The 19,762-nt window shown below is 47.9% G+C and overlaps 1 protein-coding gene across 1 annotated transcript in view; it reads right to left on the bottom strand.

Moving 5' to 3' along the window:
* Positions 1-19,762, bottom strand: part of LOC138740824 (pecanex-like protein 3) — a 110,732-nt gene that overhangs the window by 30,491 nt on the left and 60,479 nt on the right. Inside the window, 5 exon segments of the mRNA XM_069893982.1 lie at positions 984-1,092; positions 5,570-5,747; positions 6,420-6,561; positions 12,734-12,884; positions 18,850-18,942. Of these exon segments, the coding sequence (XP_069750083.1) occupies positions 984-1,092; positions 5,570-5,747; positions 6,420-6,561; positions 12,734-12,884; positions 18,850-18,942 (673 nt within the window).

The raw sequence follows: 19,762 nt of genomic DNA, 5'->3' as shown, positions 1-19,762 counted from the left end.
CTTTCTCTGGATGCTGCGAGATCGGCCGAGTCCCTCCAGCATTTCTGGGATTTTACATGCAACTCCACACACAGACAGCGCCAGAACCCAGGTTGCTGGAGATGTGAGGCACCAGCTCCACTAGTAGCTGCACTAACGTGTTGCTCTTGTGCCTTTGTTTAATTTAAAGCAGTCTTCCCAATCTATACCTGTCATTAGCCCCTTTTACAAAGATAGGAATTAACTGCCTTTTAACTGCTTCAGCTAACACCCAACCCCAACCAACCAATTTTCCCTTGCAACCGCTGCAACTGTGCCTGCCTGTCCCACATCAGACTTGTCAGTCACCAACGAGCCTGCAGCAGACGTGGACATACTCCTCCATAAATCTTCATCCGCGAAGCCAAGCCAAAGAAAAGAAGAAAGAACTGCTTCACCTACCTGTATTAATGAAACGAAGGGGGGGGGGGTAATTTTCACCCCATGTCTGATACTACCAAGGTGGGTAGTGTCAGAGCTGATGCGTTTCGCAATGGCTTCCGTCTAAAAGGGTTACTGGGTTTGCCAAGTCCAGGATGGTCGAAGGCATGCGACTTACCAGCAGGAGATTCAAACTTGAGCTAGCAGCAACAAAGTCATGTATGATATACATCACACAGGACGGCGAGGCAGTAATGCTACAGGCCCTGCCTCCTTTTGCTCCAGGTTGCACTGACCCGGTATTTCTTGGTTCAGTGTGATTGACCCAAGCTGCCTTTAAAAACGGGCCGTTTATACACCAATTAAGTGGGTCTTTCCTGTTAAAAAGGCCCATTAAAAAATCTGTGCACAGAGATTCCCTGTTATGTTAGTGTTAAAATGATACGGGTGTGTGTGTGGAGAGGGTATTTGCTCGTTCTGTTAAACAGGTGAAGTTGCCATTTTACCGGAGAGTACCCACACGTATTACAGCCCAGCTTGGCTAAGTCGCACCACAAGCTGGCGACGGGAAGGTTAAAGGATACGAGGTACGGCAAACGGCTGGGCAAAGGCATGGAAGGCGGAGCCCCAGGTGATCTGCCAGGGGGCGATGTACGTCAGCACAAAGCGCAGCTTGTACAGCAAGTCCCAGAGCTGGAAGCAAGGAAAACCCAGTCAGTGTTGCACACAGTTGAACATCGCTTTTTTAGCACCCACTCTCTCGTAATTAGGCTTGGAGTTCGAGCACTCGTTATTAGGCTTGGGAGTTCTGTAGCACAACCCAGCAATCCAAGTGCTTTATAATCTTTTAAGTATTTTTCAAACCAATCCCTGGTGCAACGTAGCCATGGGGAGCCAATTTGTGCTCTCACAATCGGCGATGTGATAATGGCCAGATGACACACTTCTGCTTTTTATGAGAATCTGAATTTGCCTTTTAGCAATCACACATTTTTAATTAAAATCCTGCAATCTCGGGGTCTGTGCGCCTGTGCTTGACAATGGGCACGAGGGGGTTGCAGACCTAGCAAGCAGCAAATTGTCCCAGGGTACCAGAAACAGGGAGAACACCCTCTCTCCCCATTGAGAAGGAATAGCAGAGGAGGCGACGCAACTGGGACAGGGGTAGTGGACCAGTGAGGAAATCAGCAGCTGAGGGTCCTGCACAGCCTGCGGGCAGTCAGCGAATGGAGGTCGAGAGACTCACGGGGCAGGGATTCGTGAGGAAGCTGAGGGCAAGAAGGGCTCCTGAAGGGCCTTAGGCACTAAAGGCTTCTTGATCGTGTTGGAGGTTTGGAGCTCAGATTTTCCAATGGATCGAACAGGGGCCTGCGCGGTTGCAGAAGCACTAGAGGCAAATCCACGGACATTCCGTGCCTCTGAAGGGGCTTTCTTTTGTTTCTATTACTCTCTTTCTGTAAGGTGGACTGGGCAATACAAATGGTGATTCTTTGTCTTACAGCGGGCAGAAGTAAATTATGTGTAATATTACATTGTCTGAACACTTACATGATAATAAAGGAATTTTGACAAGACAGCCGAAAGGGCCATCAGTTTTATGCACAGCACCCCCTTGGCTCTCCACAGGGATTGAGTGCCAGCTTGTAAACTAGATAAAAATAACCTTCAGTACTGCTGATTTCTTGGATCAATCTGAATGGGGGCAGCTGGGCTTGCACGCAGACTCCTTCTGGCAAAGGTACAGAGTATCCTGAGAGCTGGCAAAGGCTTTGGATGTTCAGGCTGTCTTGCTAGAGCAACGTCTTCTTGTGCAGGAGGTGGGGGTGGGGGGAGAGAGAGTGCACTCTCGTGCTCTTAACTCAAGGTCGAAGATGCACTACAGCAGGGTTCAGAGGTGGAGTTTGAGGTCCTTCAGCCATTGCACCCCGAAGCTGCTGCAGTCTTTGCTCAAACCTCGTGAGGCGTTAATTTTTAAACAGGCCCTACCAGCCCACGAGCCCGTGCCACCTAAATGCCCCCACATGACTAATTAACCTACAAATCCGCTGTACACTTTGAAAGGTTGGAGGAAACCCCATGCCGACATGGGGAGAAGGTACTGTGATAGAATATTTTGGAGTGCTTTTAGGACTTTTAGGAGATAAATTAGTAAAATTAGAGTAGGTTACATACACACACTTTAAAACAGAAACACTGAAGAATTCATATTCAGTGACTTTACAGAAACTATGGAGAATGCTATGCACATTTCACAAGTGGCTGTTAATTGAAGTGAATGTCTTTAAATTGTCTTTAAAAGCCACAGCAAGAGACAGGCCCTCTCCTAATACCTCTTCACATAAAGGTCATTGAGAGGTTATTGTTTACCTAAAACAACAGATGAACCTGGAGAAGGTCAGGGGTTTTGCAAGTGGGAGAGAGAAGGACATGCTGCTGGCAGTTTTGACTCAGAGAGAGAGAGAGAGAGAGAGAGAGAGAGAGAGAGAGCCTTTGACTGTGTGTGACAGAAAGCTGTAACAAGCCAGGAGAAGCTTGTTGGAACTGAAACAAACTCCAGAGTGACGGATGACTGGAAGTGCTATCTGTCTGATGTTTCTCTTGGAACAAGAGAAACAGAATGGAACTCTGTGGTAGCCTGAAAGAAAGAGGTTATCATCTGGAGAACCCTAATGGGGCAAGTTTCATCACCGAGACATGGAGGTGACTAATGGTGATACCTCAGTTGTGGAAATCCTGGAACAACACATCTCTCTCTGCAAACCTACAAGAACCTTCCTGAGCGGTAAACATTTACCTTTCGAACACCAAACTTTATACATGTTCAATCCTGTGCACAGTATAAGAATTGCCTGCAACCAGTGAACTTGGAGGAATGAGAAGTGAGACTGAACTGTGAACCAAAGAACTTTTCTTAAATTTACACATACACACGCGCTTAGAATTAGAAGGGGGTTAAGTTGGGTTAGTTAAGTTAATAGTGATAAGTTAAAGTTTGATTCTGTTTTCATGTTTAAAAATAATTAAAAACAACTTTTGTTTAAGTAACTACTTGTCGTGGTGAATATCTATTGCTGCTGGGTTTTGGGGTCCTTACGGCCCGTTACAGTACAAACTCCTTACAGACAGTGCCGGATTCAAAGTAGGGTATCTGGTGCTGTAATAACAATGTGCTAATAGCTAGGCTAACTTTGCTGACCTAATGATAACCTGGCACAGTAAATGAAGGAACAAGACAGGCAATGAAAACGTTGACTTGAATGGCTTCTAGTATACATTTTATTTATAAAATGTATATTTCTGAATTATACACATTTTCAAAAATTTAGACATTCAGCACGGTAACAGGCCCTTCCTGCCTTCAAACCTGTACTGCCCAAATACCCTAATTAACCCTGCGCATTTTGGAGGGTGGGAGGAAACCGGAGCACCCAGAGGAAACCCGTGCAGAGTCGGGGAGAAGGTACAAACTCCTGATAGACAGCGGCCGGATTTGAACCCGGGTCGCTTAGTGTTGCTAAGTAAATATGGAAGCTAACTCAGTTCAACACAGAGATGCCATCATCTTTTGCCTCTGACTTTAGCCAGAGCACAGATATTCCAGGATGAAGAATGAGAAGCTGGAAGGATTAAGCAGGACAGGCAGCATCAGTGGGAGACAGGCTGACAGGTCAGAGGTCAGGAGAGAAATGGAGAAGGTTTTGGGTCAGTAGCAAAAAAAATCTGCTGGAGGAGGTCAGTGGGTCGGGCAGCATCTGAGAGAGGCATACTAAAAGGCAAGCTGGAGATAGGTGGTAGGGTAGAAGAGAAAGCTGAGAGGTGATAGGGGGATCGGGCAGAGGGCCAAGAAGGGAAGCTCTCCGATGGAAGGGAAGGGGTAGAGAGCTGGAGGAAAGGATAAAGGGCTGGCGTTGCGTCTTTACAGTGCCAGCGATCGGGACTGGACCTGGGTTCAAATCCTGCACTGCCCCCACGGAGTTTGCACGTTCCCCCTGTGCCTGCATGGGCTTTCCCCGGGGGCTCCAGCTTCCTCCCACCGTTCGAAATGTGTGTAAATTGGGTGGCATGGACTCATGGGTCGAAATGGCCTGTAACCATGCCGTATGTCTAAATACCAGAGGACATCTGAACGAGGCAAGGGGAGGAAAGTTTAGGGGAGACGTCAGGGGTTAAGAATTTTTTTTTGAAAACACAAGAGAAGTGGGTGCCTGGAACGGTGGTGGAGGAGGCTGATACAATAGGGAGATTTCTCTTTTTTTGTATACTTATCACCTCTTGAGTACAGATTTTTGCACAACCATTAAGTAGAAATTCTGCCTGGCTTGCAGGGAAAAGAATCTCAGAGTTGTATGTGACGTCATGTAAGTACCCTGACAATAAATCAGAACTTTGAAGACAGGCACATGGATGCAAGAAAAATAGAGGGTTATGGGTATGAGGTAGAGAAGATTTAATTTGTTGAGTACGCTTCTATAGGCCAGCACAACATCGTGGGCTGAAGGGCCTGTTCTGTGCTGTAATATTCTATGAGAGACAAGGGGAGGGGGTTAATGGAAATTGGAGGTCAGTATTAATGCCATCTGGTGGAAGATAGCCAAGACAGAATACAAGGTGTCGGATTGGTCCCATCTCACTGTATAGGCACTACTGAGCTGTACTCCTGATATACTCAATTCAGGGTCCTCGAGGGGAGGAACCCACACAGGCTGCGGGCTACTGGCGACTCCCGCCAAGGGACTCACACCAGGCGGCAAGCTGCTGGAGACTGGCACCAGGTATTGGAACCGGGACGCCAAGGGGTGTCACAGGCTTCCTGAGTGCGTCGGAAGTTCGGACCTGGAGCTCGAGTCGCCAATGGCTTGGACTGGAGTCTTGTGGCTGCAGAGGCTGCAGGAGTGCCGGAGGCAAATCCGCAGGCTCTCAGTGGCTCTGGGGGGGGGGGCATGACTCTCGTTTGCTTCTCCCTCTCTGACCGTGAGGGGGAAATTTCTGCTGTTGGCAAATCTTTGTCTGCCTTATGGCTGTGATATTACCCCTGGTTTATTAAACAATAATATAAGAATCTTGAATCATACAACCCCCACCCCTCCCCAGGAGGTGGAAAGGGAACACGGATTCAATTCCTGAAGGAGGGTGGGGGGGGGGTGGAGAACGGGAAAGGCGATGCACTTACCTTGCTGCAGAGGATGGACATGAAATAGTAATCAAGCAGGAAGGTTTCGGAAAAGTGACTATAATCGAAACGGAAGAAGAGGACGGTGAAGCTGAGGGTGACATACTGATGGCACGGGCAGCAGAACGAGGAACGGAGGAGCTTCATCCCAGCCACAGTTATGAACAATGGGTCGGTGCTGTGAAGGAGTGGGTGGGAAAATAAGAGAGAGAAATAAAACAATCAACAGGAGGACGGAACAACCCACGCAACCGTGTCAACCCCACCGATCCTAAAGGAACTCTGCCTGCGCAGGCACACCAGGTGCCACACAAAGTGAGTGCAGCACTGCTGGCGTGGCCTCTACCAGTACCCCCACCAGCAGTACCTGACTCAGACTCCGAACGTTCTTCGATACACTGCAATTCATGAATTACCAGGGGGAGGGCATAGCAACGAAACGCCCTTACGGTGCCAGGGGTTGGAATCCTGCGCTGTAAGGAGTTTGTGCGTTCTCCCTGCGTCTGCGTGGGTTTTCTCCGGGGGCTCCAGTTTTCTCCCACCCTTCAAAAATGTAGGTTAATTTGGGGTAAATTGGGTGGCACGGACTCGTGGGCCGAAATGGCCTGTTACCGTGCTGTATAAAAAAAAACAAATAAATAAATAAGACGGTGGGGCAGTTTGTACATAGAAAGTAACATGGACTGAAGGATGGGAGTATTTTGCTAATCAGCAGGAGGTTGTGGGATACCACTTTTGGCTGAGGGCCAGGGAGAACTTCCCTGCTGGGCCCTTTCTCCCTCCCTCCCCCCCCCACCATACATCACCCCAGTCGTGTGCCAAACACAGACCCTTACCCGCTCCTACTTACAATCGGCCTAGCTTGAGACGGCTGCTGACGGCGCTGGCATCTGTGGTGAGGGCACTGAGAACAACTGCTGGGTAGATGAAGTATTTTTCTGTGCATTGGAGCCAGGCATAGACTTTCTCGAACCACATCAACTGCGCTGCATCTGAAGAAATGGGGCAAGGGGTGGTGGGTCACCCAGCATTCACACATCTCCACTGCAGTCAAGCCTACACAGGCTGGTGATTAACCAGAAACCTGTTTGATATTTTGGGTAAGAACGTCATTGAGCCACAATGGATTCATGAGGAAGAGAGATCTCTCCTTTACCCTGTTCACACAGTGATCCCGTTTAATTGGCGTGCGAACAAGCCGTGTTGAAAGCCAGGTCGGGTCATTCACACTGAACCAGAAAAGCCAGATCAGGAACTGATCCAAAATGCATTGGCCCTGATACCACCGACATTGCCATGTAATTACCGGATGAAACCCCCCCCCCCCCATTCCTCATTCGTTGTGTTCATACAGGTAAATGAAGCGGGGTTAATGAAGCTGACTTTCTATGGCAGTGTAAAAGGGGTATTGGAGTAATGAGCAGTTTTGTGCTCCTCATTTATGAAAGGATGTGCCGAAGTTGGAGAAGGTTCAGCAGGGTGATTCTGGGAATGAAAGGGTTATCAGATGAGGAGCATTTGATGGCTCTTGGCCTGTACTCGTTGGAATTTAGGAAAATTGGGGGGGGGGGGGGTGGGGTCCTCATTGAAACATCTCGAATGTTGAAAGGCATAGACAGAGAATTTTCCCACGGTGGGAGAATTCAGGACAAGAGGACACAACTTCACGGTTGAAGGGCATCCGCTTAGAACAGGAATTTCTTCAGCCAGAGGGTGGTGAATCTGTGGAATTTGTTGCCCCAGGCGATTGTGGTGGCCGGGTCATTGGGTGTACTTAAGGCAGAGATTGATAGGTTCTTGATAAGCCAGGGCATCAAAGGTAATGGGGAGAAGGCAGGGCAGTGCGGCTGAGTGGGAAAATGGACCAGCTCATGATTGAATAATGGGGCAGACTCAATGGGCTGAATACCCTATCTCTGCAGCCATGTCTTAAGGCCTTACCAGGACTTTTCTCCCTGAAGCGTAGGAATCTGAGGTGGGAGGAAACTGGAGCCCCCCCCCCCCCCCCCCCCAGAGAAAACCCACGCGGACACGGGAAGAATGTACAAACTCCTTACAGATTTGAACCCCAGTCCGGTCACAATTACTGGCGCTGTAATGGCGTTGTAATGGTTGTGGATAATAGTCATAATCTTTTCCCCAGCATTGGGGAGTCAAAAGGATTTAAGTGAGAGGGGTGAGATACAAACGAAACCTGAGGGGCAACATTTTCCCTGGTGGGTGTTTTGAACGAGGAACCCCCACCACCCAGGTCGTGCCCTCTTCAAGCTGCTACCATTGGGAAGGAGGTATAGGAACCTGAAGATGGGCACCCAGCAGCACAAGGACAGCTTCTTCCCCTCCTGAACGGACAATGACACGACCTCACTTTCTCTTGCTTTGTGTTTGCTTATTTTTAAATGTAATCTATTGCCAAGTGGCCACAAAACAATGAATTTCATGACATGCTCTTGACAATAAAATGGATTTTGAGCTGTCAGAGGAAGGGGACAATTAGGACATTTAAAAGACAGGTAAAAGATACCTTGTAATAATGGTTTTGAACAACACGGGTTTTGATCTATCACGGTTTATAATTTTAATGTAGTAATAACCAACAATTGTTAAATTTTACTAATGCGTTATGTTAATGCATTATCAAACATTAAAGCTACAACAGGAGAAAATCCCATATGTTTAACACAGTTTAACATCAAGAGCGCAGTCGAAAACATTGGTGAATCATGGCTTGCAGTAACTGCAACAAGAGAGCTGTTTGGCATGATCTTTGCAGAGTGCAGATGACATCACTAGTTTTGAAGCGCAAATTAAAACTGCCTCTCAGGACGTTGTGGAGATTAGAAAAGATCTGGGATTTGAAACCCTGGACTGTGACAATGTGCACCAATGCATTAATTCACATTCAAGGTCACTTGACGAAACTCTCATTGAAATGGATCAGCAATGTTTATATCAAGATCAACGGCAAAATGAAAATGTTAATGAAAGAATTCACCTCATATTCTTAAATAAACAATGTTCACTTATTAACAATAAAGATCTTTGTCACTTTTCAGTTTTAACTATCCCTTTTAAATATTTGATGCACATGTTTACGTAAGAGTTCTTGGTAAAAGAATTACGTAAATTATAGGACTGGAACATATTAAAGTACAACTCTGATTACCCAAAATCAGACTCTCAGTTACCTGAAATTATTTTGGAGCCAAACTGACCGGGAACGTCAGGCTCCTAGTGGGGGCAGCAGCGGAATTCGGACTCCCAGCAGGGGCGGGGACTCGGTGGGGAGATGTTGGTGATCGGCGGCGGCCAGCATTTTTTTCCTTGTTGAGAATTAAACATTACTTTAATGCTTAAAAAGCCTTCCCTTGTTGCTTGCTGTTGTTTAAACTCTGTTACAAGTGATTTGCTGTTGCTACCGGGCAGTTTTAAAACATGACCAATTCTCTGAAAAAAAAATATCTGAAATGGGGCCGGTGGATAAATCAGAGTTGTACTGTACATTGCAATAATGCTTCGAACAGTGTGGTTTTCCACTGAACTTGTCTGGAACGTATTAACCGTGTTACCCAAGGTATTCCTGTACTGTACATTGTAATAATGCTTCGAACAGTGTGGTTTTCCACTGAACTTGTCTGGAACGTATTAACCGTGTTACCCAAGGTATTCCTGTACTGTACATTGTAATAATGCTTTGAACAGTGTGGTTTTCCACTGAACTTGTCTGGAACGTATTAACCGGGTTACCCAAGGTATCCCTGTACTGTACATTGTAATAATGCTTCTAACAGTGTGGTTTTCCACTGAACTTGTCTGGAACGTATTAACCGTGTTACCCAAGGTATCCCTGTACTGTACATTGTAATAATGCTTCGAACAGTGTGGTTTTCCACTGAACTTGTCTGGAACGTATTAACCGTGTTACCCAAGGTATCCCTGTACTGTACATTGTAATAATGCTTCGAACAGTGTGGTTTTCCACTGAACTTGTCTGGAACGTATTAACCGGGTTACCCAAGGTATCCCTGTACTGTACATTGTAATAATGCTTCGAACAGTGTGGTTTTCCACTGAACTTGTCTGGAACGTATTAACCGGGTTACCCAAGGTATCCCTGTACTGTACATTGCAATAATGCTTTGAACAGTGTGGTTTTCCACTGAACTTGTCTGGAACGTATTAACTGGGTTACCCAAGGTATCCCTGTACTGTACATTGCAATAATGCTTCGAACAGTGTGGTTTTCCACTGAACTTGTCTGGAACGTATTAACCGGGTTACCCAAGGTATCCCTGTACTGTACATTGCAATAATGCTTCGAACAGTGTGGTTTTCCACTGAACTTGTCTGGAACGTATTAACTGGGTTACCCAAGGTATCCCTGTTAGTAGTTTTCAAACTGCTCCCTTAAACTCACACCCCACTTTAAGTGATCCCTATACCATAAGTGCTCTGTGATTAGTAAGGGATTGCTTAAGGTGGGATGTGAGTGGGAAGGGAAGGTTGAGAATCACTCCTCTAGACCCCATTGTTAATTAAATATTTGAGAAAAATTATCGTTGGCCCATTTCCCTTTGAAGTTATGAAATCGTGCATATAACGGGTCAATTAGGGACAATTAAAACAGAGGTTTTCAAACCTTTTTATTTCCACTCACTTTCCAATCAGAGACTTATGGCATAGGTGGAATGTGGGTTTGGGGGTAGTTTCAACACTCCCAGTTGGCTTTGGGCAGGATAATGGTGCTTAATCATACATTCGTTCAGCATCTTTGACGTGGAGGCCGTATTAACCAGGGCTCTGCACTGGCTTTAAACGGCCTGTTTAAAGGAGGCGACAGCATTTGGTTTTAAAATTCCATGACTGCAGGGTCTGGGCTCAAGGTGGCGGCACCCGTGCTTGGCAAAGGCCACGAGGGGGGTGCAGCGGGCCGCCGGTGCAGGACACAAGAAGCGGGGAGAACACTCCTCTGTTGAGAAGAAGAGAAGGAGACTGGGGCTGCAACCCTGGTGGCGGACCTGCGAGGGGCTCAGCGGCTGATGCATGCACCCAGGCTGCAGGCAACTTGTGGTCGGGGAATCCTCACAGCCGTTGGAGACTGTCTCATGGGAACTGGGATTCGAGAGGCTGCTAAAGTCAAGAATGGCTTCCGAAGGACCTCTGGTGCTGTGGGCTTCCTCATCATATCGGAGGCTTGGATCTGAAACTTGGGTTGCCTGAATCAAACAGGCTGAGAAGGCTGCGTGAGCGCTGGAGACGCTGTGACTTTTGCTTCTCTTTCTCTCCTACAGTCAGGGGCACTGGGCAACACTAATGGCGACCCTTTGCTTTTGTGAAATATTGCATGTTCTGTACTATTATACCACAATAAAGCAATCCTGATCAGAACATTGAACAGCAAAGGTGGATGTGAAGCAGATGGCCACACAGGAGGATCTGGAAGGAAGCTGCCAATCTCAGGAGGCTGGGGAAGGATATTTCCCGCGCTTAGGCACAATTTTCAGGGACAGACATCGAAGTGCAGAATTCTCGATGGTGGGCGCAGGGATTCACCGAGAAAGAAGGACGGGTAGGAGTCAGAGAAATTTGGAAGCAAGCGGAGAATTGACTGGAAGACTGAACCTGGGCGAAGCAGGATAGGGCAGGTGGCAGGTCCGTGGCTTCCACCTCTCTGCCCACTTATGAAAGAAAAATAGAGGGTTACAAGGTAGGAAGACTTTAGTGCTTTTTTTTGGGTAGGAATATATAGAGGTTGGCATAATATTGAGTGCCGAAAGGCCTGTACTGTGCTGTAAAGTTTCACGTTGGGCACAGACAGTGAGAACATGCAGCACCCTCCACCCTTGAGTGCTGTGTGTGGACCGATGGTCAGACAAAAGTAAGGGCAGGTTAAACCACAAACCACAGTCTCCTCAGGATAACACCACCCCCTCCCACCCACCCCGTTCTCTGTTCCCAGCCAGTGGACGGCAAACTGACTGAGCTAACCGCATCTGTGTCAGAAGCCATGGGATCAGCAGGAACATGGCACTGAATGAAATACGCAGACTTAAACTTCCCCTTTACGGGCAGAGAATCTGGACAACAAATGTTCAAAATGATTATTAAACAGAAGAAAGTTTCTATAAAAAAAATAATAAAAGCTGTGCCAAACTACTATTCTGCTGAGTCCCACTGACCCGCACCGGGACCATATCCCTCCGTAACCCTCCCATGTACCTGTCTAAATCTTTCTTAAATGTTAAAATTGAGCCTGCATTTATCAACTCAGCTGGGAGCAGCTCTTTCCACACTCCCACTATTCTTCGTGAACTAAATTCCTCTGAATGTTCTCTTTAAACTCCTCCCCTTTCACCGTTAACCTTTGTCCTCTGGTTTGTATCTTACCTAACCTCAGTGGAAAAAGCCTACCTGCATTTACTCTGTCTGTACCCCTGATAATTTTATACATCTCTGTCAAATCTCCCCTCATTTTTCTATACTCTAAGGAATAAAGTCCGAACCTGTTTAACCTTTCCTGTAACTCAGTCCGGGCAAGTCCCAACCCTGCACACAATACTACAAATTTGGTTGGCCTCATCAACATCCCAACTCCTACACTCAATTCTTTGATTTACAAAGGCCAATGTGCCAAAATCTCTCTTAACCTGTGACGCCATTTTCAGGGAATTATTTAACTTCACTCCCAGATCCCCCTGCATTGCCGCTCTCCCTAGTGCCCTACCGTTTACCGTGTTGTCCTTCCAAAGTGCCACACTTCACATTTTTCTGCACTAAACTCCATCTGCCATTTTGGAGCCCTTTTCTCCAGCCGATCCAGATCACTTTGCAAGCTTTGAAAGCCTTCCTTGCTGCCATTTGCACCTTCACATGGGCATCCGCCTGCCCACAAATGCAACCCAGTCTTCCATCCCGTGCCCCAGAGACACTCACGCACACACCACTCTGCTCAGAAGGACACTCACCCTCCCACAATCGCAACCCCTCCCACAGAACCACAGTCCCCAGAGAACCGACCCAAAAAACAAGCGTTCGTCCCCACAAACACAACTCCCCGACAGATGTGCGTGTGCCCACACACACTTTGATGCAGACGCCCCACACGCATCCTGCCAAGAAGCTCTCCCTGATGTAATCCCACCCTCGCGCTGCGACCATACTCACCCCTGACCTCAAACTGGCTGTACTCCCTGGACTTGAGGACCGGGTGCGAGAGGCAGCACCACGGCAGCTGCCTGCGGAGGTGTGGGAGGAGGTAGTGCGTCAGGAAGCCAACCAGGCCGGCGAGGGCATACAGCACGTAACTCAGGACCGGCTGCACGGAGTTGGGGGGGGGGGGTGGGGGGAGGTAAAAACGCAGAAAAGAGAGCATGAGGTGGGAAGAAAAGTGGAGAAGATCGATCGCCCCCCCCCCCCCCCCACCAAAGTGCAGGGACGGAAATTTAATTTTTTTTTTAATTTTAGACACAGTAACAGGCCCATGAGCCCAAGCCACCCAATTGACCTTCAACCCCTCACACGCTTTGAATGACTGTAACAGAGTAGCGCTAACCAAGCCCCCCTTCCCTGTAGATTGGATGCAATATTTACTCCACAATCTTACTCAACACCAGCTCACCACTCACTGCCCCCTCCAAACCCACACTAGTGAAATAACACTCCACCTTAATTCTTTCAGTGATCCAACACCAACTATAGACGTTCAACGGCGACAAGGAGACAGTGGGGCCACGGACACAATGGCTGGCCCATCCTGCACCTGCAGAGAAGGCTGTGGCTTTAGCCTTGCTCCAGAAACCTAATGGTGCTGTCTTTCCAGTCAAGGCTAAGTCAGTTTCATAGACTTGCTCGGTGTTTGCCAATTGCAATGCAGGGGAGGCACCCTCCCCTCCCCTTCTTAGACCAGGGTCACAGTCACTACTACATATTGGGAAAGTAAGTGCATCTGTTACCTGGCAACACAACCTGGTGCGGGGACACCGATACCTCTGAGCAGAAAGCCACTGGCCAATCTCAACGGGAGCTATATGGCCCACCCTGAGTGGACCACAGAACATTAAGGAGGGGCTGCAGACCAAAATCGCAATTTAAAAATGTGGTCAGTTGAAGAGAGGTACAGAAGAATCCATCTGAACTTGACTGCTTCACAGGGGAAGGGAACTTCAAGCAGACCTAAGGGGGTTTGGTGGGGGTGGGGGGGTGCCATACCCAACAAAAGGGTTGAGAATGTCTGGACAACTCTCGGAAGTAGAGAATTCAAGAGATTTGCTGTTGGCAAAATAATGCCACGTTTATAAGATTACAAGATATAGAAGTCGGCCCATTGAGTCTGCTCCACCATTCTAATCACGAGCTGATCCATCCACCCCTCAGTCCCACTCCCTGACCTTCTCCACATAACTTTTGATGCCCTAATCAAACACCTATCAATCTCTACCTTAAATACACCCGAAGACCTCGCTTCCACAGCCAAATTCTACTAACTCACAACCCTCCGACCAAAGAAAAATTTCTGCATCTAGGTTTTAAATTAACGCCCTTTTATCCTGAAGTCATGCCCTCTTGACCTGGAGATTGAAGGGATAGATACCCCAGTCTCCCAAGTGGACCCAAGGGAAAATACCCAAACCCCTGCTTATGCTCTATGGCCTACTCCCTCTACGGGATGGCCTTGGAATCCTCCCCTAGACTGGGTGGAGGGCCCTGCGGGCCAAAGTGGGAATAGGGGTCAGAAGCAGTCAATAATACGTGACTTCTCTGTAAATGAGCTGGCTGCCATAGGAGATCAATTTAGGCAAAAGGCAGGAGAAACTGGCAGCCTGGCTCCTGCGTGTCTGGGAACAAGGAGGGGGTAATGTATATTTAACCCCTGAGGAATTGTTGGGATTAGGAACATTGACTACTGATATCCGGGTCACTGCTGAGCTGCGGGGTAGAGGAAGAGAGGTGGATTACTTACTTGACACTCTAGGGGATGCCCTGCTACGAGTATACCCATCACCAGTAGATTGGGATTTACATTTGCAGAACAATTGGAGAACCCCAGAGGAGGGTATAGCAGTAATTCGTCACCAGGCCCTGGCCTCTGCCTTGTATGCAGGGCGTTTGAGGCTGTGGGTACATGGGGGGAGCCCTGATGAAGAGATATTCATAGCCAGAATGCATACCAGATTGGTTCGTTCTGCCCAACCCACTACACGGGGATTGGTTCTGTCCATAATTAGTCCGCTAATTGGGCACCCTGTGTCTGAGGCGGTGCACGCCTTATCTGGGCTTCGAGAATTAGAGGTGGGAGGTAAAATCCACTCACGTACAGCCCGGGTTAAATCAGACAAGCAGGATGAAAAGAGAGGGGCTGCTGGTAATAATGGACCGACAAGGAAGGACCTTTTTCTGACCTTGTTAAAGTTAGGTGTACCTAAAAGTGATATTGATGGGAAACCTACTGCGGTCCTTTATGCCCTTTATAAGAGAAAAGCAGGGGAACATCATCCCCAGCTGCTGAGTCCTCCTGGCCCAGCTGTGCCCTCTGCTCCCACTGCTGCTTCTATCGAGCCGGCTTCTCCTGCTCCAGTTACTCGTGATGAGGTACAACAAATGGTTAACAAGGCTCTTATGGATAATAGTGGCATGTGGGCCTGGAAGCCCTCGAACCCTACTAAAGCATGAAAGTGTGGGCAGGGCTCCCATGTCTACTCCATTGAGATACGGCAGATACACGGGGATCCATGGTCCTACATACCGTTAACAATCCATTGGAGTGGGGGTAATGACTGTCAATATTTGGCCTTGGCCAATACCGGTGCGGAGCACTCAGTGATTCCGGGTAACCCCGACCTCTGGACTGGACCGACTTTTCAAATAGAGGGGTTGGGAGGAGCGGTGACCCTGGCAAAGGAAATAAAAGTCCGTGCCACGGTGGGTGATAGCCCTTCCCCTATCTGGTTACATGCCCTGGTGGCTGCAACTGACGAGTGTATCCTGGGTATTAATATGTTGGCCGGTACGGCCCTTAGTACTAGCCAATGTCCCGGTCAGGAGAGGTGGAGAAGCTGCTACCGGCGCCCTGACAACTTACTACAAGTGTGCGGTCGTTGCCTCGCTTCGGCAGTTGGGACCAGTCCAAGCGTTGATAAGTATAGTTGGGAAGGGCTTGGATATTGTAGTGTGAAATCAGCTTTTGAATTAGTAATAAACATTTGTATAAACTGAACTGCTCTCGGTGTGTGTGTCTATTTTCTTTCGGTAGCTCAAACACTGTGACCAATCTAAAACGAACAAAGTGAGAGGTACAAGTTTACCCAAGACAGTGGGAAACATCCTGCCACATCTACTCTGTCCAGGCCTTTCAGCATTCGAAATGTCTGAGGTTTCCTCTTGTCCTTCAGTACTCCAATTAGTACAGTCCAAGAGCCGACAAACATTCCTCATGTGCTAACCCTTCCATTCCTGGTGTCATTCTCTGGACCCTCTCCAAACCCAGCACGTCTTTTCTAAACTACGCCCTCCCCTCACCCCAAACTGTACACAGAACGAGATTTGTTAATCCGCAGAATCGTTTATAGCGTGGGTGTCTGTGGACCCTAAACTTTGAAAGATAGACGGATGGAAAAAAGGATGGGTTTGACAGATTATTGATATGCATTTTGTTCTCAAAATCTGTTTCTTTGGTCAAGATGACAAAGGGAACCAATTGAAATTATAAATTAAATATTTAACTTATTTTTAATAGATGTGTTTGACTGACATTTTGTATACTTACAGCTTGAATTTAGTTTCTTTGAAGGTGTTAATCTGCATAAATTAACCCCAGTATCGCGAGTCGATTTACTTCTCACCTAATTAACACCGCGCTTGATCAAATAGGGTCGCATTAATTATGTTCTTTTGTTTGGCTCAATGTGAAAATTTAACTGCAAATATTGGGGAAAAACTCCATTTTTCTGTAAAATAAGTTGATTAAAATTCAGAACCAATATTACAACAACACCCTTGCTTTCTTTCATTGAAATTGTTAGTTATAGATCCTTTGAAAACTGGTCACATTTGGATTTGATTATCCGTGGGCACTCTGATGTACATGCGTTCGAACGGGGTTTTACTGTACTTCAAATGAGGTCTCATCAGCACTTTATAAAGTATCTATGTTCCTGTTCGTGTGCTATTCCTCAAGAAATGAATGCCAACAGTGCATCCGCCTTCTTCCCCATTGACTCAACCTGGAGATTAACCTTCAGGGTCTCCTGTGTGATCTCCTCTGGGTTAATTCCCCACCAACCCTTACAACAAACTAAAAGCAGCATCTGCAAAGGTGGTCAGGGGTTCTTGTTGTGAAAGACAGAGGTCTAAAGACGCTGTGATCACAAAGAAAACACAAATGCTGGAGGAACTCCATAGGTCTCGCGGTGTCCGTTCTATGTTTTAGCAGAGCACAGTGGTCCGATTTACCATGGAGTGTCAGGGTGTGAACACACGAGCTCCCAGTCAGCTGTGCCCAGACAATGGCCCCATCCAGTGGGGGTTAAACAGTACTACAGCCGAGACTACAGGTAGTCACCAGGTTCTGAAGAAGGGGCTCAAATTCAGAACATTTACTGACACTCTCTCTCTCTCTCTCTCTCCATAGATGCTGCCTGACCTCATTTTGATCCGGACGTCCACTTGGTGCCACTGCACAACACTGTGGTGGGAAGTGTGCTAACGGCATCACGGTCTGGCACAGGGAGCACCAATACCCCATGACAGAAAGCCCTGCAAAAGGTAGTGGACGCAGCCCAGGACATCACAGGCAAAACCCTCCCCACCATCGAGAACATCTACAGGGAGCTCTGCCATCGGAGAGCAGCAGCGATCATCAAGGATCCACACCACTCCCCAGCACGCGCTCTGTTCTTGCTGCTGCCATCGGGGAAGAGGTCTTGGTGCCACAAGACTCGCACGACCAAGTTCAGGAACAGCCGCTACCCCTCCACCAACAACAAACTCAACCAGGGACTCATTTAAGGACTCTTACTTTTGGATTTATTGTTTTTTCTTCTCTGTTTTGCACAGTTTAACTTCTTTATTTGTTTACATGCATACGTATCTTCTGAGTACAGCTTTTTTTTTGCATTACCAATAAGTGGTCATTCTGCCTGGCCCGCAGGAAAAGGAATCTCAGGGTTGTATGTGATGTCACGCATGTTCTCTGACAATAGATCTGAACTTCGAAAGCCTGACTTGAAGTACCCCTCTTTCACTCCCTAGCACTTGTGTTGCTTTTCCCTCTCACCTCATTCACACACAAGGTTCAAGGTACCTTTTACTGTCACGTGGTAACACATTAAAAGTGTTAACATTCATGATCAACTTCAACTTTTCTCTGCCTTACGGCAGAGTCACCAGATCCGATCAGATACTATTTATCATATGGCAGACAAAAATTCACCATGAGCATTGCCCTGCGCCCCTTAGTCAAAGAAAGAGAAGCAAGAGTCCCTTCAGAGACAATGAGTGTCCGTGGATTCGCCTCCCGCATTCCCTCGGCCTCAACAGCCGTAGAGACTCCTGTTCAAAACCTTGGCAACCTAGGCTCCAGATCCAAACTTCCAATGCGATGAGGAAGCCTTCAGAGCCCAGGGCCCCTCGGAAGCCCTTCTTGCCCTCAGCGTCCTCTCAAATCCTGATTCTCAGGAGCCTGTCTCCAGCAGCCCCGCGGTCTGTGGGGGTCCCCCCGACCACAAGTCGCCTTCAGCCGCAGAACCCCTCGCTGGTCTGCTACTGCGATCACCATCCTATGGGGTCATCTCCTCTGCTACTCCTTCTCAACAATGGGGGTGGGGAGTGTTCTCCTGGTTTTTTTTGATGCCTTGCACCAGTCCACTGCTGCCCCAGAATCTGCAGCGTCTCATTGCTGCTGCCGACCACAGGCGCCGCCATCTTGGTCCCAGGCCTCGTGGTCGCAAGGTTTGAAAAAACCGGTCAGCTCCTTTAACGTGCCATTTAAAGCCTGAACAGAGCCAACGGGAGTCGGAATGGGTGGTAGGACTCTTCGGGAGAGCACGGTTTTCTGCTCCCTGGATCTGCAGCACTGCCGCATAGCAGTTCCAACAGCACCACCCTCCTCCTTACCCGCCTTAATCTAGTACCCCTGCACCTTGAGGCTGTGGAATCTCGTTATCGCCTCACCCGCAAATGAAAACAGCCTCTACCTATCATAAATTTTGCACGTTTCTCTAAGATTTTCCCCCACCCCACCTTCATCCGTCTGAACGCTAATGAGCACAGTCCCAACTGCTTACCTGAAGGGCGATGAAGACAGTGCTGGCGCTTATCGCGAAGGTTATGATGGCAATCACTGGGCACATGACCAGGTCGGAGTGGAGGATCTCCTGCTGAAGATGGGGAAGGAAAGGGACAACCAGTTATAAAGAGGAGGGGCACGGAGCACATCCTGCAGTTCCTGGAATTGGGCAGGGGAAAGACAAAGACACGAGAGCTTGGAGCGAGTGCGACGCTGCTGCAGATTCACTACCAGTTCAGTCTCTTCTTGAATGGGGGAACGTGGTGCTGTAACGGGTGGGGAAAGGGGAGGTGGGGCACGGGATGGGGGGGGGGGGGTGAGACTGTTCCTATCACTTGACCCAGGAACAAGTGATTGGAGATGGGCTCCTTCATAAAGGAAATAGTGTGGGAGACTCGAACTAGGGGACGTAGCCTCAAGATTTAGGGCAGTAGATTGAGAATGGAGATGAGGAGGAACTGCTTTTCCCAGAGGGTGGGGAATCTGTGGAATTTGCTGCCCACTGAAGCAGTAAGCAATTTTAAGACGAGGTTGGATCAATTTTTACATAGTTAGGAAAATAAGGGATGGGGGTGGAAAGGTAGGTAGGTGACTGTCCTGCCCCTCTTTCTGGGGTTACATCCATGCCCACATGTCCCTGGAGAAGGAGCGCATGGTGTCCACGGACACAACGGGGTATTTCCAGGACCAGTGGGCTTGCTGTGTTCTGGATGGTGATGACAGTGTTATAATTTGAACGTGTGAATCATACATAATTCAAATACTGTAATCTTGTATTAATGTGGTTTCTTGCAATCACTGAAATAAACTACATTTTTAAAAGTAAATCATCCAAACACAGTAATCTGCCCTTCCCACACATCCAACCTTGCCCCAAACTACCTGCCTATGGAGCAGCAAGCTGGCCTTTA

This window comes from Narcine bancroftii, chromosome 8, assembly GCF_036971445.1.
Source record: "Narcine bancroftii isolate sNarBan1 chromosome 8, sNarBan1.hap1, whole genome shotgun sequence".
In the NCBI taxonomy this organism is placed as follows: domain Eukaryota; kingdom Metazoa; phylum Chordata; class Chondrichthyes; order Torpediniformes; family Narcinidae; genus Narcine; species Narcine bancroftii.
This window is presented reverse-complemented; position numbering and strand designations above follow the sequence as displayed.